The 22,699-nt window shown below is 35.8% G+C and overlaps 2 protein-coding genes across 2 annotated transcripts in view; one reads left to right on the top strand and one right to left on the bottom strand.

Annotated features, from left to right (window-relative positions):
- Nucleotides 1-11,183, bottom strand: part of LOC107677885 (TANK-binding kinase 1-binding protein 1-like) — a 60,338-nt gene extending 49,155 nt beyond the window's left edge. Inside the window, exon 1 of the mRNA XM_016472951.1 lies at nucleotides 11,018-11,183. The gene's annotated coding sequence lies outside the window, so the exon portion shown is untranslated. The remainder of the gene's footprint in view (nucleotides 1-11,017) is intronic.
- Nucleotides 11,184-14,511: 3,328 nt separating this feature from the next.
- Nucleotides 14,512-22,003, top strand: LOC107677886 (pyruvate dehydrogenase (acetyl-transferring) kinase isozyme 2, mitochondrial-like). The gene is made up of 11 exons (XM_016472952.1): nucleotides 14,512-14,701; nucleotides 15,499-15,640; nucleotides 16,323-16,394; nucleotides 17,350-17,534; nucleotides 17,615-17,704; nucleotides 17,877-17,954; nucleotides 18,121-18,197; nucleotides 18,293-18,391; nucleotides 19,284-19,394; nucleotides 19,885-19,998; nucleotides 20,706-22,003. The coding sequence occupies exons 1-11, from the start codon at nucleotides 14,584-14,586 to the stop codon at nucleotides 20,847-20,849; spliced, it is 1,230 nt and encodes a 409-aa protein (XP_016328438.1). The 5' UTR covers nucleotides 14,512-14,583; the 3' UTR covers nucleotides 20,850-22,003.
- Nucleotides 22,004-22,699: the final 696 nt, after the last annotated feature.

The following is a 22,699-nucleotide window of genomic DNA, read 5'->3' as shown; positions in this document are numbered from 1 at the left end:
ATTAGCTGATTGGCATGTCACCATATTCTAATTTGTTGAGATAGTGAATTGGTGGGTTTTTGTTAAATGTGAGCCAAAGACTTAAACTACTTCAGTTTGTGTGCATTGAATCTATTTAATACATGAGTTTCACAATTTGAGTTGAATTACTGAAATAAATGAACTTTTCCATGACATTCTAATTTATTGAGATGCACCTGTATATTACACTTGGATATACATCAACATGTTTCATTGAACAGTTCACACAATCACACACACACAAAATAAATAAATAAAATAACACAAAATAACCTAAAATTTATAAAGTCTATCAGTCAGAATACAGCTTACCAATTGCTTCCCAATTTTGTGTGCAATATGCATCAGATCATGGGTTGAGGCTGAGACTACATTCAAACAATGTTGAAACAACTTACTCAAGCTCCAGTTCCAAAAAGACTTACGTGGCTGTGCTTTTTTGATCACTCCTTATGTAGTTTCCTAATATTCTCTCTGCCCTACACCATCAGAATGTTTTGAAATTATTGCTACACAGATAACTCGTATCTCATTTCTGCAAAAACTACACATACAACCCACTGCCATCACAAGTGGTGGATTATTGATTAATAAAGACCTCTTTTACTGCAGTTCCTCACACAATACTATGTTATGACCTCAATATGCTTTTACCATAGTGCATGACTTGAAAGTAATATATTTAGACATTTATATCACATAACCAGCTCCATATGTATGACTTTTCTGACGTGGTAAACTTGCTTGGTTGCTCACCTGGTACAGCATTGCACTTGCTATACAGAGCGTTTAGGTACGAGTCCTTTAAAACACTAGCCACAATAAAAGAGCTCAAAGACTAGTAGAAGTAAGCTAAAAATGGCATGGATCCTTCAGCAAATTTGTTTTTATCTCACGTTTGCTTTTGTTAACCTCGACAGATGCAGACAAACAGCAACAGACATATTCCTCAAGTTTTTTAGGCTTCTGTTGGCATTGGTTGCTGCTTGGTTTCGCTAACTGAACATGCTGAATCTGCGTTTGGAATATCTAAGAGGTGACATTCTGTATTCTGGTGATTGTCAGCGTTGGTCTGCTTCTGTCGGTGCAGTGTAAATTGGCCTCTGAACGCTACAAAGCATTAACCTTTTAGCGCCACTCACCAGGCATTTCATTTCCGAACTGTGATACATACAATAATCAACATAATAAAACATTGGCAGATCTGTTTTGGATGAAACTGCACACGCTTTTAGCGTCACTCAATGAACATTTCATTTTAAAAGTGTCATGAAACGTGCAAGAAGCAATGTAATATCATTTTGCTGAAATGTCACTGCGTGCACATATTTCCAATGAGCCTGGGTTTCTAATAACTCTGCTTAGATTATTTGTGACAATTCTGTGTGCTGGTGGTTGCAATTTCCTTCATTCTCCCGATAACATCTCTGTCAACAATGTGCACTACCAGAGGGGTAGTGAGAAAGGCAGAGGAAATGCAGTGGAAAAGTGTACTCTTATTTTTAGGGCTACCTGGGGGAATTATAGCAGTCCGGCAGCAAGAGCAATGCAAGTGGGTAACCTGGTTTTCTTTGAGAGCGAAACACGATGAGAATATTTCCAGAGCGATGTCTTGCAAACACGTGCTGTCACTGTCATCCTGCTTTTCTCTTCCTCGTTCTTTCACCTCATTCTGCTTCTGTTAATTTTCTCTCTCCTCTTATCTCGTTACTTCCTTCCTAGATTCATTTTTCACCCTAATGTGCGTCTCATAAACCTGCCCTCCCTCTTCTCCCCCACATGCTCTTCTCGCTCTTTCTCGTTTATAGATATGCAGATATATTATGTTACGCCTCCATAGTATGGCCTTTTTATGCTTTGTGTGGGCTACTGAAGCCATCACTTCACAGAGCAATATCACATTCACACAGGCAATGCCAGTCGTTCTTACTGATAATTGGAAAATCAGAAGCTTGGGTTTGCATGTACGACATCACAACCACAACATGGCATTATTGAGGGCAACAATGCTAAGCAACTCGGTAACACTTAGCAACTGCATCTAAAGAAAATTTTAAACCTTTAAAGCATTGGGTAGAAATGTGTCTGAATGCATTTTAAAGGTCATGCAGGCAACAACACAATCCATTCCCCCTGCAATGCAACACAAAAGCACACATAAAGGCCTGGGATGGGTCAAGATGGCCAGGTAGTCACAATTAATCCATTTTAAAACACAAACATTAACATTATTAAAGTTAAAACAAAGAATTGAAGTATTTAATAAGTAATATTAAATCTAATATCAACTCATTTTAAATATAATATTTAATAAAAACAATTTAGAGACATAACGTCATAGAGAGCACTTTAGCTGTGCTTTAGCATGCAGACAATTTGTTGGGCTGTTAACATGGTAAAACCTTTCTCAGAAGTTCTTTTTTTTGGATTTATAACTTTTAAAGCATCAAAACACGTTTTTGTGACAAACCAACATTTTGAAGTAGAGGGTGTATATTTCAAGATTGATATATATTGCCATTCAAAAGTTTGGGATCAGTACGTAACACTTCCCTGATAGCACACTTACATCACGGAGATATCTATTTGACGTCTGCTCAACTGCAATAGGTCTATAGGACGTTTCCTACCAGATGTCAAATAGACGTTTAGAAAATGTCTTTAAGATGTTTATGATTTAGAATGTATATAAAACTGACATCTTAGAGACGTCTATCAGATGTTTGTACACAGCAGATGCTTTCCAGATTAAGCGATCTTTAACAGACGTCTTGCAGACGTGCGTGTGCTATCTGGGTTAACACAGAAATTAATACTTTTAGTCAGCAATGATACACTGAATTGATCAAAAGTGATAGTAAAGATGTTTACATTGTTACAAAAATAATGTATTTCAAATAAATGCAGTTCTTTTGAAGTTTATCAAAGAATCCTAAAACATTTATCAAGTTTTCCACAAAACATTAAGCAGCAACTGTTTTAGGCATTGATAATAATATATATTGAACACCTAATCAGTATATTAGAATGATTTCTGGAGGATCATGTGACATTGAAGACTGGAACAATGGCTGCTGAAAATTTAGCTTTGCCATCACAGGAATCAGTTATATTTTACAGTTACATTTTAAATAGAAAACAGTTATTTTAAATTGTAATAATATTTCACAATATTACTGTTTTACCCCAAACTTCTCAGTTCAAAGTTATGCTCAGACAGTTTTGTTCCATTTTGTGAAGCTGTTTAAACCAGCCAGCCATTTGAATGTAAACCACCCTAATTATAAAGGGCTTAAGATTTAATAGTCTAGATAACCCTAATTATTATGAAAATATGTATTTTTTCCCTGCATATAAATATTTCGTTTTTATCTGTGATATGTCATTCATAACCATCCTAAGCCAGGTTCAGATAAGGAAGCAAACAGGAGACAGCAGTTCCTTTGGCTTGCTTATGGCCAGCAATTCCCAGAGATATAGAGGAGAATGAAGGTCATCACCTCTGATTCCAGTTATGTAAGATAAACAGAAATACACAGTGGGGATGTGGAGGGAAAATGACAGAGCACAACAAACAAGGACTATCAGAGAAAGACAAAGTGGGTAGGTAGATAACAAAACGAGGAGAATAAAATGGAAAGAGAGGAGTTCATATATCCGCAAGAACGTCAGAGTTTTGAAAGGGAGAATAAAAAAGGGCAGCTGTCTGTCCACCCAACCACATCCAGAGGTCATTCTAAAGTACTCTGAATATCCTTTGACTGGTCCTACGTGATAAATGACTACCTACAAGCAACAGCATGGTGGAGGAACATTTGGTCAGGCTTCAATCAGATGACTGTAACCTTGCTATTGACCTGCATTCAGAGTGTGTGGACACAGCATTATCGTGACACGGTAATGAATGCAAACTGCGGGAACGGCATAAGGATGGGGGCAGGACGGAGATGTCATCTTTGAAAAATCACTCCATGTGCTTGACTCTGATATGTTGAAGTACTCACAAATGAGAAAAAACTGCTTGCTGCCAAGCAGCCGGGCATTTGGCAATCCGGCAATCAATCAGTTTAGTCAAAAAGTCTTCAAACTGCAGAAAAAACAGCCTAATTCTTGACTAGAAGGCTTTTTCTGCAGGCCTGACTGGGCCAGTTCAGATTTTTACTTACCCTGCTAACATTTTCTCTGGCCTGGTCACAAATAAGTAGTAACATATCAGTGCCAGTAAAAAAAAATTAAAAAAAAAAGTTATATATGTATATATATATATATATATATATATATACTTTGAATTAAATCTCTTTGGATTTAAGACTTTAGTCTTTGCAACTGTACAGATCTTCTTTATGCACCAAGAGCTTGCAACACTCCCAAGAGAAAGGAAAAATTGAAATCGCATCATATGACCCCTTTAAGGATTTAGAAGTCCTCAGGAGGACTTATAAGCTGTTCTAAGTTTAGGAGCTGCTTCTTGCATTAAAATGTTTTGTAAAAATACACTTAGATGAAAAGGTTTTAAGAGTTGCTCTTAAATTTCTGCATTAGGAGCAACTTTTAGCCTTAAGATTTTGTGAATATGGTCCCAGATCATTAGATGCATTCAAGTAGTACAGTTTTGTTTTTTTTCTTTACTGCAGTACCTTTACAGACCACCAGGGGTCACAAGTCATTCTTGCCATTTAAAAAAAAATCTTTGTTTTAGTCAGATAGATAACGTTACCTTGGTGACATTTGTAAATAAGATTATTTTGACAACAATGTTCAATATGTCGCAATAGTTTAAAATTTTTAATTTCTAAGGCATAAAAAAAACGTATGTTCAACAACAATCTGATAAGGCACGTGACGGTTACATCAACTGGCTTGAAATACTTTCACATTTTGGTTGAGTTTGGCATTTCTTTTTAGTTTGTAACTTACAAACAGTTTATGAATCTGGCCCGGGTTAGAATTGCACAGTGCCAGACCATCATAGCCAAGATAGCAAGAGAAGCCCTGATAACTATAAAAAGCATCTGAATACTTATTGCCAATTAATGCTCTGCACTTATAAACAGACTGTGTCTTCAAACAACCAGAGCATGATTGTGATTCATGCAACAGCCAAAAAAACTCTTGAAACCTGAAAAGAAGATCAAAAGGAACATTTTACCATCTGTTCTGAACTGAGGTTCCTCAGGCTGTTTAAAATAATAGTAAAAAAAGAACATGAACAAAAAACTGGAAGAAGCTACTGAATTCTCTGACAGCTTTGTGAGATCTGTCAAAAGTCTGAAGGATGGAGAAAAAGCAACACCTCACCTTGGGCTCAACGACTCATTCTATTTCAGTTTTGATCTCGCCGTATCTCTCTGGCTCTCACATCGGACTGCATGACCTGCCTGGGCATTCATGAATATTCCGTCCTAATGGAGAGCTGCTTGTTGAGTTGCTATGGCCCACAAGCAAAAATTTGTCAGGCTGCAAGTACCTTACATAAACGTCTCCCTAAATTATGCACGGGAGTTATGAAAGAACTGGAGAAAGTAATGAAATCATACTAGTTTGGCCATGAATCATGATTATCTATCCACGGGGTGCTGAAGTACTTGGTAAGTGTGTTAAGTGTGCATGCCGAAGTGCTCAGCTCTGTATTGTTCATGGCTCAGTGAACTGAATACCGAAAGATCTTAAACAAGAAACGCTCCACTTTTAATGAAATCCCTTTTAATTTGGTACAACTCGAAATCACCTTTGGTTCAAAACAGGGGCGATTCTAGGATTTTCATTTTAGGGGGGCTCAGCCCTCGGTGAGGGTATAATAATAATAGCCTAATAATAAAAAAAAAATATATAAATGAATTAAAAAATGTTTGATTAATAGGGGTCGTATAATAAACTTATTGCAGTATTCCACTGTATTGCATAGATAGGAATAACACTTGAGTACTGCAATAAGCCAAATTCAAGTCTTCATGATCTCACACACACACACAACCTGTTTACTGCACAAACACAAAATTTGACTGTTTGCATTTCTAGTACATCCCTCTTTCCTTAGCTCAAGTATGCAAACCTCTTTGCCACATGCACTGGAATGTGTATTATATTGAAAGTTACATTTTCAAATGAAAATAGCAACATGATCGTTTTATAAAGTATGCGTTCATATGTGCTTCATTTTCACTGGAGGAAACCTGTGGTGTGATGAGGGGTGAACGCAGTGAAAACTTAGGCTACAGTAGATGGGGAACCGATTATTGCTCCCCCATGATATTTTGTAAACTGGATTTATGACAAAGAACTGCACAGATGCAGATATTATAACAATCTATCGATAAACACACACCTTGTCCTCTGTTTCTCGCTCTGCGCCGCTGCGGTCTGCGGATTGAAAAAGAATGCGCTGAAAGACGGGGAGGAGCCGATCGGTGTCTGCCTGTCACGGTGCACACACACGAGGAACACGGGAACGAAGGAGCGAGGAGACACGGAGTAGAATAAATCAAAAGGGTTTTATTAACAAAGGCTGGGGATCACAGGACTCGACACATCAGGATGACGTTCAACGACTGACCAAGGACAAGAACTAGAACACACTTTAAATACACAGGAACTGATGAGGGGAAGACAAGGGACACCTGGAACTAATAAGACAATCAACATAGGAAACACCTGGGAACAAAGAATTCAAAACACGAGACAGAGAAACTGGAAGACGGAGCACATAGGGAGCAAAGACACACACAAAACCTGGCCCAGAGTCTGACACTGCCGCCGTTTTCAGATGAAATTTAAAGGGGACTGAGGCGATCACGGATTTGTGTACAGTTTATGGAGCTAATCGCAAAATTTTAGGGGGGCTGAGTAGTCATTTTAGTATTCATTTTAGCTATAGCCCCCCTAAAAGTGGCCTAGCGATGCCCATGGTTCAAAACATAATTATAAATGATCCCTTCAATCAAAATGCATTTATTTTTTCAAGTGGGTAACAACTAATTAACCTGTTTGAAGTATAAAACTAATGAAATAAAAATAAATTCAATTACTGCAAGTCCAAAGCTATTTTCCTTATAAGACTTCACTCAAAATTACTATGAGATGTAACACATACAGTCAATCAGAAGATATTTCTAGTTTAAAGACCCACTGAGGTGAAAATCAAGTTTTTAATGTTGTTTATATATCTGTCTGGTGTTTTTAATATGCTTAAAGACAATCCTTGTGCAAATTCATCAGACAACACCACTGCTGACCACTGCTTTTCTCCTTAAAATGGTAGTGTGTCAAAGACAGTCTCAAAACTGTGGTGTGAAACAGCCCTTTTCTTACCATAACAAACATGTAACCAATTCCATCAACTTGCGGGTGGGAGCAGATAGTCAAAGGTGGTCTGATTGAGTGGAGGCGGGGACTAATTTGCATATTGATGGTTATGTGTATACTAAATGAGGTAAGGGTGTAGAGTTATATTCAAGCCATTTTAAGACAGAAAGAAATTATTTTAATGGGAGAAAAACGTTTCAATAAGTCATTTTGATTATCAAAGATATGTTTTAAGGGATAAAATTAGTGACTGCAGGGGACTTAAAATTATGAGGAGCAAGATTTTGGAAAAATGAAATGTTATAGTGGGCGGGGCTAACAAGAGTGATGCAGCAGATATAGAATGCAACAGTCAGTTTCCGGAAGTAAAAATGCTATTCATTTTCTACATAGCGAAATTGATTTTTAATGATAACTTATAAACCTTTAAAGACAGACCTATGGTGAGCTCTGAGGTCGTTAATCGATTGTATTTCGATTGTGAAGCCATCAGCTCACATTATTTTAACTTATGTTTTAAATAATCATGTTTAACAGTGGAAGCCCTGGTGAAAAACTACATTACCCATGATGCTGTAAAGAAAATTTCAACAATCAGAGTCACAGCGAGCAAACTGTGACAAATGAGCGCTGAGCTCTTCTCACTCCCATGAAACACCACAAATAACGTAATAAAGTTGGTCTGCTCACGTTCTAAAAAAAAATAATTATTATATTAATATATATATTGATATTATATTAAATATAAAATGTTTATATATTTGACTATATATATATATATATATATATATATGCATATTTTGCAATAAACTTTAAATATATTGTTTCTATATATCCAATCAACAACTTTAAATGAATAATTTTAATATTGTTCCATTGTTTTTAATTTGATTATGTCATTCGCAATGGTTCATAGGATTGTAGTTCTTTAACTTATTTAAGCTGGTTGGTTTGGTTCATGGCTTGTAATGCTTTAATGAAGACTTTTTTTAAAACCCCTATGGGAAAAATGAATAATACTTCTAGAACCAGGGCCATGTTGCACTTTAAAGATGACAAAATGTACTATCGCTCATTGCTTGTCATGGTCAGCTGGGACAAAACATTAAAATGGCAGTGATTTTATCACGTCATGTCTGGTTAGCACTCAGTGTTATGCTGTTTTATTATCAAAGGAATACAACAGAAGACAATCAGGACCTTCCTATGGGACTGTGGCTGCACTTTTAGACATTCAGGCTTAAAAAGATAAAAAATGTACGCAAGATGAAAGCCACAAATTTCCTAGCTTGTCTAAAACATGCAGCTCGAAAATGTGGCTAGCTTTTTGTTGTTATTTAGCTCAATACTAAATTACGCCACTTGCTTGTATGAACAAGAGGAGGTAAAGGACTTCACACTCAGGTCTGAGAGTCTTTCTAGAGGAGACACGGGTGGCAAGGCTTGTGTCTCGCCACTTACAAATGACCCTCTTCAGAAATTCAGCCTTTTGCTCTTTCTCCACCACACTGATCCTTACCTTACACACTTCCTGACCTGCTCACAGCTGGCTATTTTCTTATGGGTGAATAAAAAATAAAGGAAATGCAAAGTGTAGAGGACAAAACAGTGTATCTTTTCACAGTTCTGACAAAAGCCAGTTCAAAACAGCATAAATCATAATTACATGTTGCAATAATGAGCAACATGGGAAGTGCTTTGTGACTGGGAATAGCTGAGAGGCTAACATGATTCACCTCCCAACGTCAGACCCTGAAATTAGCTCCTGTAGACATTCTCCCACCAGGAAAAAAAGGCGGTGCTGCTAATTAAGTGCACAATAATCAAGTCAAGAGTCCAAACAGAAAGGAGAAAAATGAAAAGACATGGGGCAGTCCACTGTTATTTTTCTTTCTTTCTTTTTTTTTTCTTTAAATATTTCCTTTCAAGGACTTCTTAAAACATGTCATGTAGTCATCACTTTTCAACTGGGAAAACATAATGCCTGTCAGGAGTGGAAATCAAGCTTTTCAAAAACAAAGCTTGTTCAGAGGCATTGTTTTGTGGCATAATCAACATTGTGTGCGTAGTTTTGTTTTGTTAAATTGCAAATGAGTTCAGCAGACCTATGCAGAGATCAGAGAGAACTTATAAAAAATGATTATATTATTACAGAAATCATTAAACGCTTGCAGAATAACAATGTATCAGGCAGCATCTTTTGACTGTACCATCACTCCACACTAAAACAATACCAATCAGAGGACACACTGTATATTTGTTTTTTGTTAAACTGCTAGCTAGTTTCCAGAACTTCAAAATGCAGTGATAATGTTTCAGATATTATAAGATTTTGGCGACTGTATTACAGTTTATAACTGTATATGCCATTAAATTATGTTACATTAATATGTCACCTTATCACTAAAATAACCCAATAATCATAAGGAATGCCCTCCCTCACCAAATGAAAAACTTATACAAATGTACTGTCTTCCTCTCAAATATAACATTTTCACAATTAATATAGTTTTAACCTGCAGTCTTTAACTGGAGCATTTTAGCATTCTTAGTACACTGATTAATTTAAAAATTAATGAAAATAAATACAAATAATCTGTTGTATTAAAAATTAAGCTCTACCAGTTCTGACCATGTCATTCCTGTTTATCAAAGTTAAATCTTACATTTATTATCCACGTATGAGCGGCTACTCTTTAAAAGCGGTTCAGCACCTGGACCTGTCCAGTGCATCCTTACAAATCACCGTCTGCTAAACCACATTACACACGACCTACACAAAACTACAAAACTAAAAAAAAAATTAAAAAAAAATTCAGACCATATTTCATCACTTTAACAACAGTCGTTTAAGAATTAAAGGCTGTCAGTCTTGAACAAATCAGTGCTTTGAAACAACTACATTGTAGCTCACTATAATGCGGTCGTGCAGGGACTGTTGTCTCATTACACAACAAAGCGAACCTGCTGATGATTCTGATGATATATGCCTTCATGGCTAAAGTTTTCTATTTTCCCACCATTTCCGATTTATATATTAATTGTAATGTATTCTAAGCTTGACCCTTCCTTCGATTAATGACAAAACTGAGTGTTGGAATGCCATTGAACAGCATCCTCCATGCATGGGTGCTCTACAGTAAGGAAAAAGTTATTTATAGTGTTGTACGGGACAAACCACATCATCCACTGGTATTTCTCCCTATAGACTGGTTATTTCTTCTATTCTATAATTGAATCAGGTAATAAATCTCGTTGACCGTATGAAACAAGTCATTAAATATAATTTCCATGGTCGTTTAATCTTAATCAGCTGTGGTTTCGTAAAGATCATATCCCTTCCAGCGCAGTGTCTTCATTTGATGATCTACTTGCAGCGGCTGAGCAATGCTGATGTCAAACCGCAAGCGTCTTCTTTTGTTTCAAAAACTGCCTGTATCTATTGCATTTACACAAACGAAGAGAGGCTAAAGACAGCTATGTGAAAATATGTAAATACATATTGAACATGCAACGCTTCCCGTGTCGCCCTGCGTTGTATTTACATGGACATTTATAGCATTCTGTAAAACATGGCTGTGCGCTGTTTGCCACTGTAGAGCCCGTAATGATGTAACCCTCACTGCAATACTCCGACCATACACACCAAATCACATAGTCTATTCCACCAAAAAATAAAGGAAAGAGCACTCACGGTGTATCATAGATCCGTCCTTTGCTGACATGTCTTCAGTGTAGGGCCAGGCACCCCAGAAGTGCTGGTTAATTGTATGAAGCTGGTGCGCGCTGCTGTTGTTGGTTCAGATGCTCTCAGTGAGGGACCAGAGAGAGTTTGAGCGCCACTGCTGAAGATTCAATATAAAACATCACCGACACAGCACTACATAACACTCATGTCCGGTTCAGATGGGCTTTATTTCCTGGTTGTTTCGGTCCTCTGTGGGTACCCTTATGCACAGAAAGTGTATTTATATATATATTAACGATCAATATATTAAACTATTTAATAGTTTAAAAAATGCAGAATAATATATTGTGTTAATATATTGTATAATACATAAGAAATAGCCGTTTTTCATATTGAAAAATATTTTACAATATATTTACTTATCGTAATATGATTTTATATTCAGTAATAAACTACAGTGTATGTATATAAACATGTAATGCAATATATACATAATTATAAGCACACACACACACACACACACATTTATTTTTCTTATATAGCACACATATTTTCATATATGAAATGCATATACAATAAAGTGAGATCAAATTTATGAATACGTGTTCAGCTTTATATAAACATGCATTAACTCATGAAAAAGAAATAAATTAATAGACTATTTCAATACAGCTATTACATATAAAAAAAATAGTTTTTATTTTCATTGCAATTTTTTAATACAGCCAATATAGCCATACATGGACCATGCATATATTGCAGAATATTTAAATATATAAGCATTATATAACTGAATTATTTAATATATTGCATTATATTTTTCAGTATGCTATATGTTTTTTTGTTTCGTAAGGGTAAAACTAATAATAATCATTATAATAGAATATAATCCTGTTATTTTCCCTTTTAAAATATTATCATTATCTAATTAAACCTCACTAGTTATATTCATAAAGCTGTAACCTTTTTACACAAAGAAAAGCATTATTATAGAAATTGTTTAGTTTGGGATCAGCTTGGCCCCTACAAGAAAACTTGAAAATGCAGTAAAAAAAAAGAAGGAAAAAAAAGTAATATCACACATGCATGAGCTCTGCATAATTATGATTGATTGTGCCACATATTCAGTATAACAGCATGCATATATGTGATGTTGCTTCTCTGCTGGTAAGTGATATAAAGACATTTTCATCTTTTAAAATCTGACATCTCTCCAGCAAAGTATCTACTGCATTCTCAGGTAAAGGGTACAAAAGGTACAAAGCTGGGGTGGTAGTGGTACCATAAGGTACAAAAACTAAAAGGTACATCTTTGTACCTTATTTACCCCCAAATGGAACACATATTAGTATTTTAATAGTACATATATTAGTACCTAAAGTGTACATAATACTTTTGAAAGGTAATCACCCCAGTGGCAGCTTCGTATTCTGAGGTTCGTAATTCGTATTGTTTGCCTTCATGAATACTCTGTGTATTCTCACATTCTACTTATTTGACACACTTCTTTTTGCTTTGTGTGGGAATTATTCATATTTGGACTCAGGGCCCAAAAAACCTGTTCCTCTCTTTGCTTTTATTCTGTTTCACTCACATAACTCTGGTGTGAGTGAATCCAAAACCAGAACTGGTCGCAAGGTGCAGAGAACAAATCAGAGAATTTGTTGCATTTATTCATAGTTCATGGCAGGGGTCAGTGAGAGTACATACCAAAGTACTGTAACTTTTTTAATGGAAAACTTTTGCAATGTTAGAAAGTAAAAATGTTTAGAATTACAGCAGTTATCATATAACTCTCTAGAATAGATATTAAAATATAGATGATTTGGGATATAAAATCTGTATTTATTAGTAATTTGAATGGATTTATTGTGGATTCCGTTGTCAAATTTGAGCCTACTAAAGGAATGGCCTGAGAGCAACCATGACATTTGGCTCCAAGCTGTTCCATTCAATGAAGGTACAAGACAGCACATCAATGGCCTGGCCTTGTCTGACCAAAGGGAATTTCCACTGGGCATGTTTTCTTCTCCCCAGGTCCTCAGATCTTAATGGCTCTACAATCACTACTGCACAGACAGAATACTTTGGAGTTTAGATAAAGTTTACGGCAAGGAAATTTACTACAACTTATCTGATTCTTTAATTTAACACAGTGCAGAATAACCATGCGTTTCAGAACTATAGGGCCAAATATTTATGGCCACATAAAGTGTTTTAACAGTCATTGTTTTAACATTAAAAAGATTTTTTTTTTTTTTTTGTGAGTGTCCCCAAACAGAAACACCACAAATTTAATGCTCTCAAATAACAGATTTAGTCCGTTTTTTAACGGTGGTGAAAGGTTGAAAAAATTACAACGCTGACCACAAGGTGGCGCAGTTGTTCACTAGCGTGGAGCTGTATATTTGAACATATGGGAATCGTTATTCGTAATGATTTAATCATGGAAAGAGCCACTACATATTGATTTATCTAGGTCTCCATTGTGAGAAATAAACTGATGAGAGTCACTGCACAACCCATAATTATACTGAATGCATATGGAAATATGCTGTCTAATCTCAGTTTATTCATTTTTAAAGATGCACATGAAAAAATAGACATACATCTAAGAACACAACCCATAAAAATAAGCACATCTCTGATTTACTCAACTGACTGTTGGCTGGCAGGAGAGACTGAAATATGAATGACTGAATTGTCTCTTATCGAGACTCTCCTTGTTATGCAAGAATGGATTTGGCATGTTAGTCTTACATTGAACATAATGTCCTCAACCACAAATTGACCATTAAAAAACAGGGAGATAATGCACATCATGGATTTGTCCCCATGTCCCGAAAAAGATCAGTGGGGAAAAATAAAGTTCAAAAGCAGTTATACTGAATTTCTAAAGTCACATTGTAAAAATATTTTCATCACATGATATAGGCTGATAACGTTTTTTTTCCATAGATTTATCTTAAGTTTAACTTCATTTTAACTTCATTTAATGTGATTCAAGTTCATTTAATCAAATTCAAATGACTTGGCAAAAGTGTTTGCACACTTTTGTTGTACACAACAGCAGGTTGTATCTTTTGCACTTGTTTACCCTAAAGATGAAGGCAGTAATTAAACTCAATTTTTCATTTTTACTAGAGATTTTGTATAATGAGTTAAAATTAATAGGTAGCCTACATTATTATGAATGCAATACTTGACATTCTGATATTAATTTAGCTTTAATGATTTTTATAATGATCATCACAGTTTTGGATGGAACAGGCCTACTCTATCAGGAACACAGTGATCATGGTCAATACACACTTGTTTATAACCCTTACGGAATCCTTATATTTATAGGGCCATAAGCAGCACGTGGCCCCGCCTCCACATGCTATTGGACAGATCTGTATTAGTAATAGGATCCTCGTGCTATGATTGGCTGTTGAGTGTTCTTGGAAGAACAGCTGCATCATATAGCCTACATAGCAGTACATGTATTATAAACACTGTGGCTGTTGAAAAAAACTGGATCTCTGTACCTGATATATCTGGTATATCTCGGTTTCGACCCAGTCATCGAAATGAAGTTCGTCAGGTTTATAATGAAGAATGCTGCATTAGCCAGTGCGCCTCAACACATCGAACACTTCTCAAAATTTTCACCTTCTCCACTTTCTATTAAACAGTTTTTGGATTTTGGTGAGTGCTCTTTCTACTGTTATTTGTTAATTTATAAAATCGTATGCATTCCTAGACAAGGAATAGCTTCATATAAACGCTGTTTATTGCCCATGAAAGTGGTCGTGTGTGGAACAGAATGTTATTTTGGACTATAACGTTAGTACGTTTATGATTACGTGCATGACTATATAACCGCATTGCATGTGTTATTTAAATCTGCTTGATGCAGAAATTATTTGGTACTGCTCTACCAGCTGTGTAGCTATGTCCGATTCGGGAACAAATTGTTCTTTGATTCGGATCTTTTCAGTGACTTTCTTTATGACTCTGACTGAACTATAAATTTGAACTGTAATTTGAACCTGAACTGAGCGGATAGTAAGAGAATTTGGAGTAAACCAAGGACTACCAAATTACTTAAAAAGGTTAACAGCAGAAAGGCTAAACATAAAACGTACTAGTTTTTTATTTGAACTTTTTACAGCACGTCAGAAACGAATGACGTTATGGCTCAATCGGTTTTCTGAACCGGTTCTTTAAAATGAACTGTTCGAAAGAACCGACTCTGAATTCCCATCATATTGTTCATAGGTGCAGAGTGTTGCGTCGTTTAACAGCTGTTGGCATGTTTGCAATCACTGCGATGTTTATGCACCTGTATTCGACTGTGTTTAGTTGCATTATTTATTAGCAATGTGCATACATCTTAGTCCCAAGCCCATACCATTATACTAATTAATATTTATAACACTTATGCGACTTAAGTCCGTTTACCAAGGTGCCATATTTATTTCTTACATACTGCCTTCGTTCAGGTTCTACCAACGCATGTGAGAAAACCTCTTTTGTTTTCCTGAGACAAGAGCTGCCCGTGCGTCTGTCAAACATCATGAAAGAGATCAACTTGCTCCCTAAAATATTACTTACCACGCCTTCTGTACAAATGGTTCAAAGCTGGTGAGTTATACAACATTTTACTACATTTATAATCTGATCTACTTTGACCAGATTTGTTGTAGCGACGACGTATTGTTTATAAGGCGATTAGATGGCCAGAGACGTGGTGTTTATGTTTAGTATGACAAGTAAACCCCGCGGTCTGCTTGAGACTTGGCCAAACTCTGAACTTGGTGAGCCTGTGAACTTTTGCTCCAGGAGCTACACTTCTTCTTCAAGGAGGGATTCTGCTGTGAACTTTGTCCTACTTTCACTACCTCGTGCTTGTTGTTGTTTTTTAGGAAGAGTGGAAACTTGGAAACTCAGGCATAGCCAAAACAAAACAGTCTTTCATTAATATGCGTGGTATGCAACTTTTTAACGGTTGATTTTCCACAGATATTAGGTCAATGTTCTTCTAAATGCTTCTGTTTACTGTTGCAATACGTTTACCATCCATCTTTTCCAAAATATCAGCAATTTATATATATTTATATATTTAGTTCACATCAGAACATGTTTAAAGTGTGAGGGACATTTGCAGGAAATTATATGACGTTGCTGTGTTTAGAAGAGTCAATGTTCTGAAAACACTGGATAAACATATTTCCCCCGAATACAGTGCTCACATAGAGTTTAATTTGTTTTAATATTAAATTTCTTCACATAAATTCATTCCCACTTCTTTTGTTTGTCTGCTAAGGTATGTACAGAGTTTGATGGAGATCTTGGATTTCTTGGAGAAAAGTCCAGATGACCAAAGTGTATTAGAAGAGTAAGTAGAAATTAAATGGGTACATTTCATGAAAAAAAAGCACATGCACATTTTACATTTGACCTCAACATCAAAAGAAAAACAAGAAATTATATTTATATTTTTTTCTTTGTGTGCCATTATTTAATGGCAATTAAGCACATTTTCCTACAAAAATTCCCATTAGTATAATGCATCATGACGTCTTTCTTTTAGGTTATTTTATTATTAAAGGGGTCATGAACTGCCTTTGTTTTTTTTTTACTGTTCTCTGAGGTCCACTTATAATGTTATCAATGTTTTTACATCAAAAAACATCATAATTTAGAAGTAATAGGCTATTTTCTGTCCTGTTTTAACCCCTTCTCATCGGAACGATCTGTTTAAATAGGCGTGACAGATTGTAGACTCTGAAGTACATAGGACCGAGTTCTCACTGCACCACGTCTTGTTGTCTTCAGAGCCATGTTTATCGTGTGGTTTCTGCGTAGACCTGCGTTTGCCTCTCTCGTTATTTACCCACTACATGCACAAATAGGTGGGTGGGGCTAAACAGGCAGTGACGTAGAAGCAGGCGTTGATCATCTTCTGCGGAGGCGGGGTTTAGCCACACTATTACGTCATAAAGTTGCACGTTCCACAACCTGTCGTTTTGGCAGATTGGCGTCAATATAAGCTGTTTTTAGACTAACGAGAAAGTTTTGAGTTCTGAAACTTACAGGATGTTTTTAAAGTACAATGATCAAAAGATCAAGGGAATTTTGATTTCTCAGTTCATGACCCCTTTAAATTGAGAATTGAAAGGGTTGTCATACATTGTTACATATAAAAATAGGCTTTGTTGTCAAACTTCTTAAGTTGTTTCTTACTTAAAAATACTTTTTATTTATTTCCTTTTGATTTTGGGGTCAAATATGACCCAGATATGTTCTTCATTGTTCATTGCACATTTTAACACTCTTGAATATGCACACAGGTTTGTGAATGCTCTAGTCAACATCCGAAACCGGCACAATGATGTTGTACCCACTATGGCCCAGGGTGTGATTGAATATAAAGAAGTATTTGGTCAAGATCCAGTCACTAATCAGAATATTCAGTATTTCCTGGACCGTTTCTATTTGAGTCGGATATCAATCAGAATGCTCATCAACCAGCACAGTAAGCATCATTGTCAGACCAAATAAGAATTCCTGTTTCTTAAGTTGCTTGTATTTATGTTGTTTTATTGGATTTTTCAGCTCTTGTATTTGATGGTGCCACAAATCCAGTTCACCCTAATACCATTGGCAGTATAGACCCTTATTGTCAGGTGGCAGAAGTTGTTAAAGGTATAGTATGCAAAATCTATCTACTTTCAATCCGATGAAACCACAAACATGTAGAGTGGGAGTTTGTTGCAAATGTGCTTCTCAAAATCAGTGACCCATTTGTTTAGTCAATGCACATACACTCTTTTATGTTTCTAAAAATATTGTCATCACATTGTTTTTTGTCATGTAGACGCATATGAAAGTGCCAAGATGCTGTGTGATCAGTACTACCTCAGCTCACCTGACCTGGTGCTTCAAGAACTTAACAGTAAGAACGGGAATATCTAGCGTAGATAGTCAGGAAATACAGGCTGAGTAAGATACCTGATACTAAATTTATTCCATCTGTTGGTTCTCTTTGAGATTAGCAGTGATAATATGTTTTAGCAGCTATGGATAATATTGACACTGTGACTGTGTTCTTCTATTTGCAGCTAATAACAGGAACCAGCCTATTAACATAGTGTATGTGCCTTCCCATCTGTACCATATGCTATTTGAACTGTTCAAGGTGAGCTGTAGCCCATCTCATAATTCTGTCCTGAAACAATGCTGTTTATTTAAGGCAAGTTGGATGTTGTCATGACGATATGCTTCTTTCCCCAGAATGCAATGAGGGCAACCATTGAGAACCATAAAGAAGGCTGTAATCTTCCACCCATTCAAGTTATGGTGGCCATAGGAGGAGAGGACCTCACTATCAAGGTGATTTTAATTTGAAAGACTGGAATGATTTGTTCACAGAAGCATTTTTGCAGTATGTGGTGCTAAAACAAAATTGTAGACATTTTCATGGCAATTATGCACATTTTCCAGTGAATTTTCATTCTTGCGTTTTTAATTTTGAGTTTCTTGGTTTAATTTTAAATTGTTTTAAATGATTGATTATTATTCTTGTTAGATTCAAAGTACTATAAAATTGCAAACATAATTTAACAATTTTTAAAATTAAATTAGCATAAATGAATGTATGCTTGCATACTAATGATGTATAAGAAAAAAAAAGTTTTAAATATATTTTAGATTACAATAATGAGATTTTAATTTTGTTGCAGTGATGGATTGAGTGTATGTATTTAATTGTAATAAAAGATCCTTAAAATAAGCTTAATTTGTATTAAATGATGAAATTATAATAAAATATTCATTTTAAAAATTTTGTGGTGAGATATATCCCTGAATATTTATTGCTCTTAAATTATTTAATTCAAAAAAAAAAGTATTGTAATTATGTAATTGTCTTTTTTTTACCTTATGGTTGTTAAACTCATTAAAAAGTTGATGTGATTCTAGTCTGATGTAACTAGAGCCATCAGTCATTTTCCCATCAGTGAAACACCTGCTGTTGCATAACATAGTACATGAGAGCAGACTGGCCTTGTTGTTTGGTTACCTTGACTATGCTGATTTGAGTCCTTCACATGCTAATCAGTCATGATCGGGTCAGAGTCACGGCTAGTGCCTGTCTGTCTGGCATCTCGCCCCCTCACCGTTAACCCTTTTTTTTCTGTTTGTGCCCTAATTAACTCTTTCTAATTTTTTTTTCTCTTTTTTTCCTCTTTTTTTTATTCTAACAATGCCATCTATGTCTTTGTAGATGAGTGACCGAGGTGGTGGAGTTCCTTTCAGGAAGATGGAGAATCTCTTCAGTTACATGTACTCTACGGCACCAAAACCCCAGATGGATGATAAGCAAAGGGCTCCCCTGGTGAGACTTCACTGCATTACACATTAAATACAAATAGGATTGCAAGGTACATCATTTTAAAGTGTCCACTTTACAGGGTTATTATATTTAACTAAAACTAAAATCATAAAAACCTTTTTGTTACTTTAAATAAAATAAGTATTAACTGAAATAATTATAAAAAAATTTTTTTTTTTTTAATTTCAGCTAGTTTACAAAAAAGACTTACTTTTTTTTCAGAAAATTTCTAATTTTCATTTTGTTTATCTTGATGTACTAAAATAACTCAAACTAAAACTGAAATAATAAATGCAAACTATATAGACATATTTATATAAAAAAACTAAACTAATAAAAATGACAAAAACAACAAAATTACTAAAACTTTAAAAGTAAAATAATAACTGAAAATAGAAAAATAAAAACAAAATAGAAAATATTAATAATAGTAATATCTCAATGATACTTGTAACAGTGCCTCTTTATAAAAGTGGACACCTTTTGTCTACAGGCTGGGTTTGGTTATGGTTTGCCCATTTCTCGACTCTATGCCAAGTACTTCCAGGGTGATCTTCAGCTGTACTCTATGGAGGGCCATGGCACTGATGCAGTCATTCACCTGAAGGTACATTTAAACCCTACTTAAAAAGGGATAGTTCACCCAAAAATGAAAATAGAAATTTCTGTAAATTATTATTATTTTTTTTTCTTTCAGAAAATGTAAATTCTGTCATTTACATCATTCTATTATTTATGTTGTTCCAAACCTGCATGCCTTTCTTTCTTTTGTGGTACGTAAAAGAAAATATTTTGAAGAATGTTTCAAATCATTTTGTCCATGCAGTGGAAATCAGTGGGGTCTAGTGTTGTTTTATCCCATTGGCAGATTTGGAACTATAGACCTTAGTCAGGTTGTGTGCCATATTGAATTTTACAAAGATGAAAACAAGACCGAGAGGGATAAACGTGCAATCTTTACAATGGCATGCGCTGTATAAAGGTCCACAATTATGTAATTTTCACAACTCACAACTTTCAAAAGTGATTTGTGGGGTTCTTGTCTATTGAAAGTTATTTTCAGAAATATGATTCATCAGCTGAACAATTGGATGTTGTTAAACAACAGTACAATCCACTTAATTCTGCCCACTACAGCCTTGTTTCCATTCTTGTCAGAAATTAAACATGGCACCACCCTAAGGTTTATTCCTTGAAAATCTTCGCTACACATTTTTTTTTTTTTATGTTTTAAAAACGCTGGAAACTTGTTGTAAATGAAAGAATACTTTGCGTTGTGTTCTAACAGATGACATCATGTGTTTTTCCCCTCAGGCTTTATCCACGGACTCAGTCGAGAGACTCCCAGTGTTTAATAAGACAGCTCGACGGAACTATGAAGTCACGCAGGGGGCAGATGACTGGTGTGTCCCCAGTCGAGAACCTCTGGATCTGGCCGTGTTCAGACTGGCCAAGTGAAAAGGAGCAGCCTCCAGGAAGGATATAGGACAGTTCTATGACATAGTGAACGGGGTTGGCCATAGTGTCTACATGGCTGAGTCCCAGCTCACCACTCACTGTGATGCCTCAGCAATACCTTAGGTATCGCATGTGGTTGGTTTTCCTCTGAACCATGACTGTTTCATTCGCCTTTTTTTCGGTTTGAGAAACTAGGCTCTGTCACAGTGTTACCTGCAAACCTTACTGACTCATATGAAGTGGTACAAAGTGCCAAGTTAATCTGCACTGAATTGCTCTTCCTTTATTGGAAGACTGTTAAGTGGAAGTTCCAGTGTGGCGAAGTGAGCCATACGGACAATTTACAGAGGTCCTGCTCACTGCATTAGAGGAAAGGGCCATTTAGACTAGTGGAACCAGCACAGAACAACAGGCTTGTGCCAAGACATTTAAGAACACATGAATTCAGAGATCAAGGGCCAGGATCGAGTGATAAAACCAATATGCATCCCATGATGGACTATTTATGTTAAAGTCTACTAGAAGAGCACGTTGCACTGCATTAGTAATGCTGAAATCAAGGAACACAACATAACTTTGATTGCTGCTGTAGGAGTATTCCTATTCAGAATGGCCAGAAGAGAAAGAGATCATTGGAGGCCATAATTGTGACTGTATGAGTGTGTGGCCAAATATGTCAATTTGATCTCTGGCCTTTTCCTTATACTACAGTTTAAGGCACTAGAAGGGGATCATAGATGTAAATGTGTTCAGAAGCAGTTAGAATGTACCAGTCATCTCATTGATTTAAACTTGAAATACTTACAATTTATATGCACCTAGCATTTCAAACACAGTGTTTTGTGCATGTTTATTCTTAAACATGCGGAAGCATTTTGGATACCTCATTGACTGACGTTAGTTTGCGAACTCAACAACCTTTGCTCAGCTGTTGGCTTTTTCAGTTTTGTGGGCCTGTGGCCACTAGTTCTCTGCGAATATTATACAGCATGAAATCAGAGCTTCTAATTTTAAGCCATCTCCTTTGAGAGCATGCCTATACTGTATTAAACCAACCATCTGCTTTGAACTTGAACTGTACAACCTTACATGTAAGGACCATATTTTGTGTATTTATATTTTTGTTTTTGTCGTGTTATGCTTGAAAATCCAAACTTTATTTTTGTAAGTTTTTCATGTTAAGCAAATTGGTATAGAATGGAAATAAACAAAATTTTTGGGAAATTTTACACTGCAGTGTAGTCATTTATGAGTTAAAGGAACAGTTGAGTGAGTGAGTGAAGTGTGGCCAAGTATGGTGACACATACTCGGAATTTGTGCTCTGCATTTAACCAATCCAAGTGCACACAAAGTAAGTACATTTTATTTATATAGCACATTTCAACATAGCAAAGCTATCCAAAGTGCTTAACAATGTAAAATTAAGTTAAAAGAGAAAAGGAAACAGAAAAGAAGCAAAAAAGACAGACAATAACACAACAATGAAAAGGCTGACTGAAAAGGCTCTGTCACCCTTAGTTTTCAAACGGGAACGAAGGACAGATAAAAGAGCCCTGTCAGTAGATCTTAAAAGTCTGGTAGATGACAAAGGGATAATAAGATCTTTAAGATAAGATGGAGCTTGATTGCTAAGAGCTTTAAAAACAAACAACAGAATCTTAAACTGAACTCTAAAATGGACCGGAAGCCAGTGAAGCGAAGCTAAAATTGGAGTGACATGGTCATATTTCTTTGCCCCAGTCAGCAGCCTTGCAGCTGCATTTTGTACCAACTGGAGGCGTGAAAGCGATGACTGAGGAAGACCTGAGTACAGTGAATTACAGTAATCTAAACTTGAGGTAAAAAAAAA

The sequence above is a fragment of the Sinocyclocheilus anshuiensis genome, unplaced genomic scaffold (genome assembly GCF_001515605.1).
Source record: "Sinocyclocheilus anshuiensis isolate Anshui unplaced genomic scaffold, SAMN03320099.WGS_v1.1 scaffold1302, whole genome shotgun sequence".
Taxonomy (NCBI): Eukaryota; Metazoa; Chordata; class Actinopteri; order Cypriniformes; family Cyprinidae; genus Sinocyclocheilus; species Sinocyclocheilus anshuiensis.
Note: the sequence above shows the minus strand (reverse complement) of the source record. Positions and strands in the feature narration are given on the sequence as shown.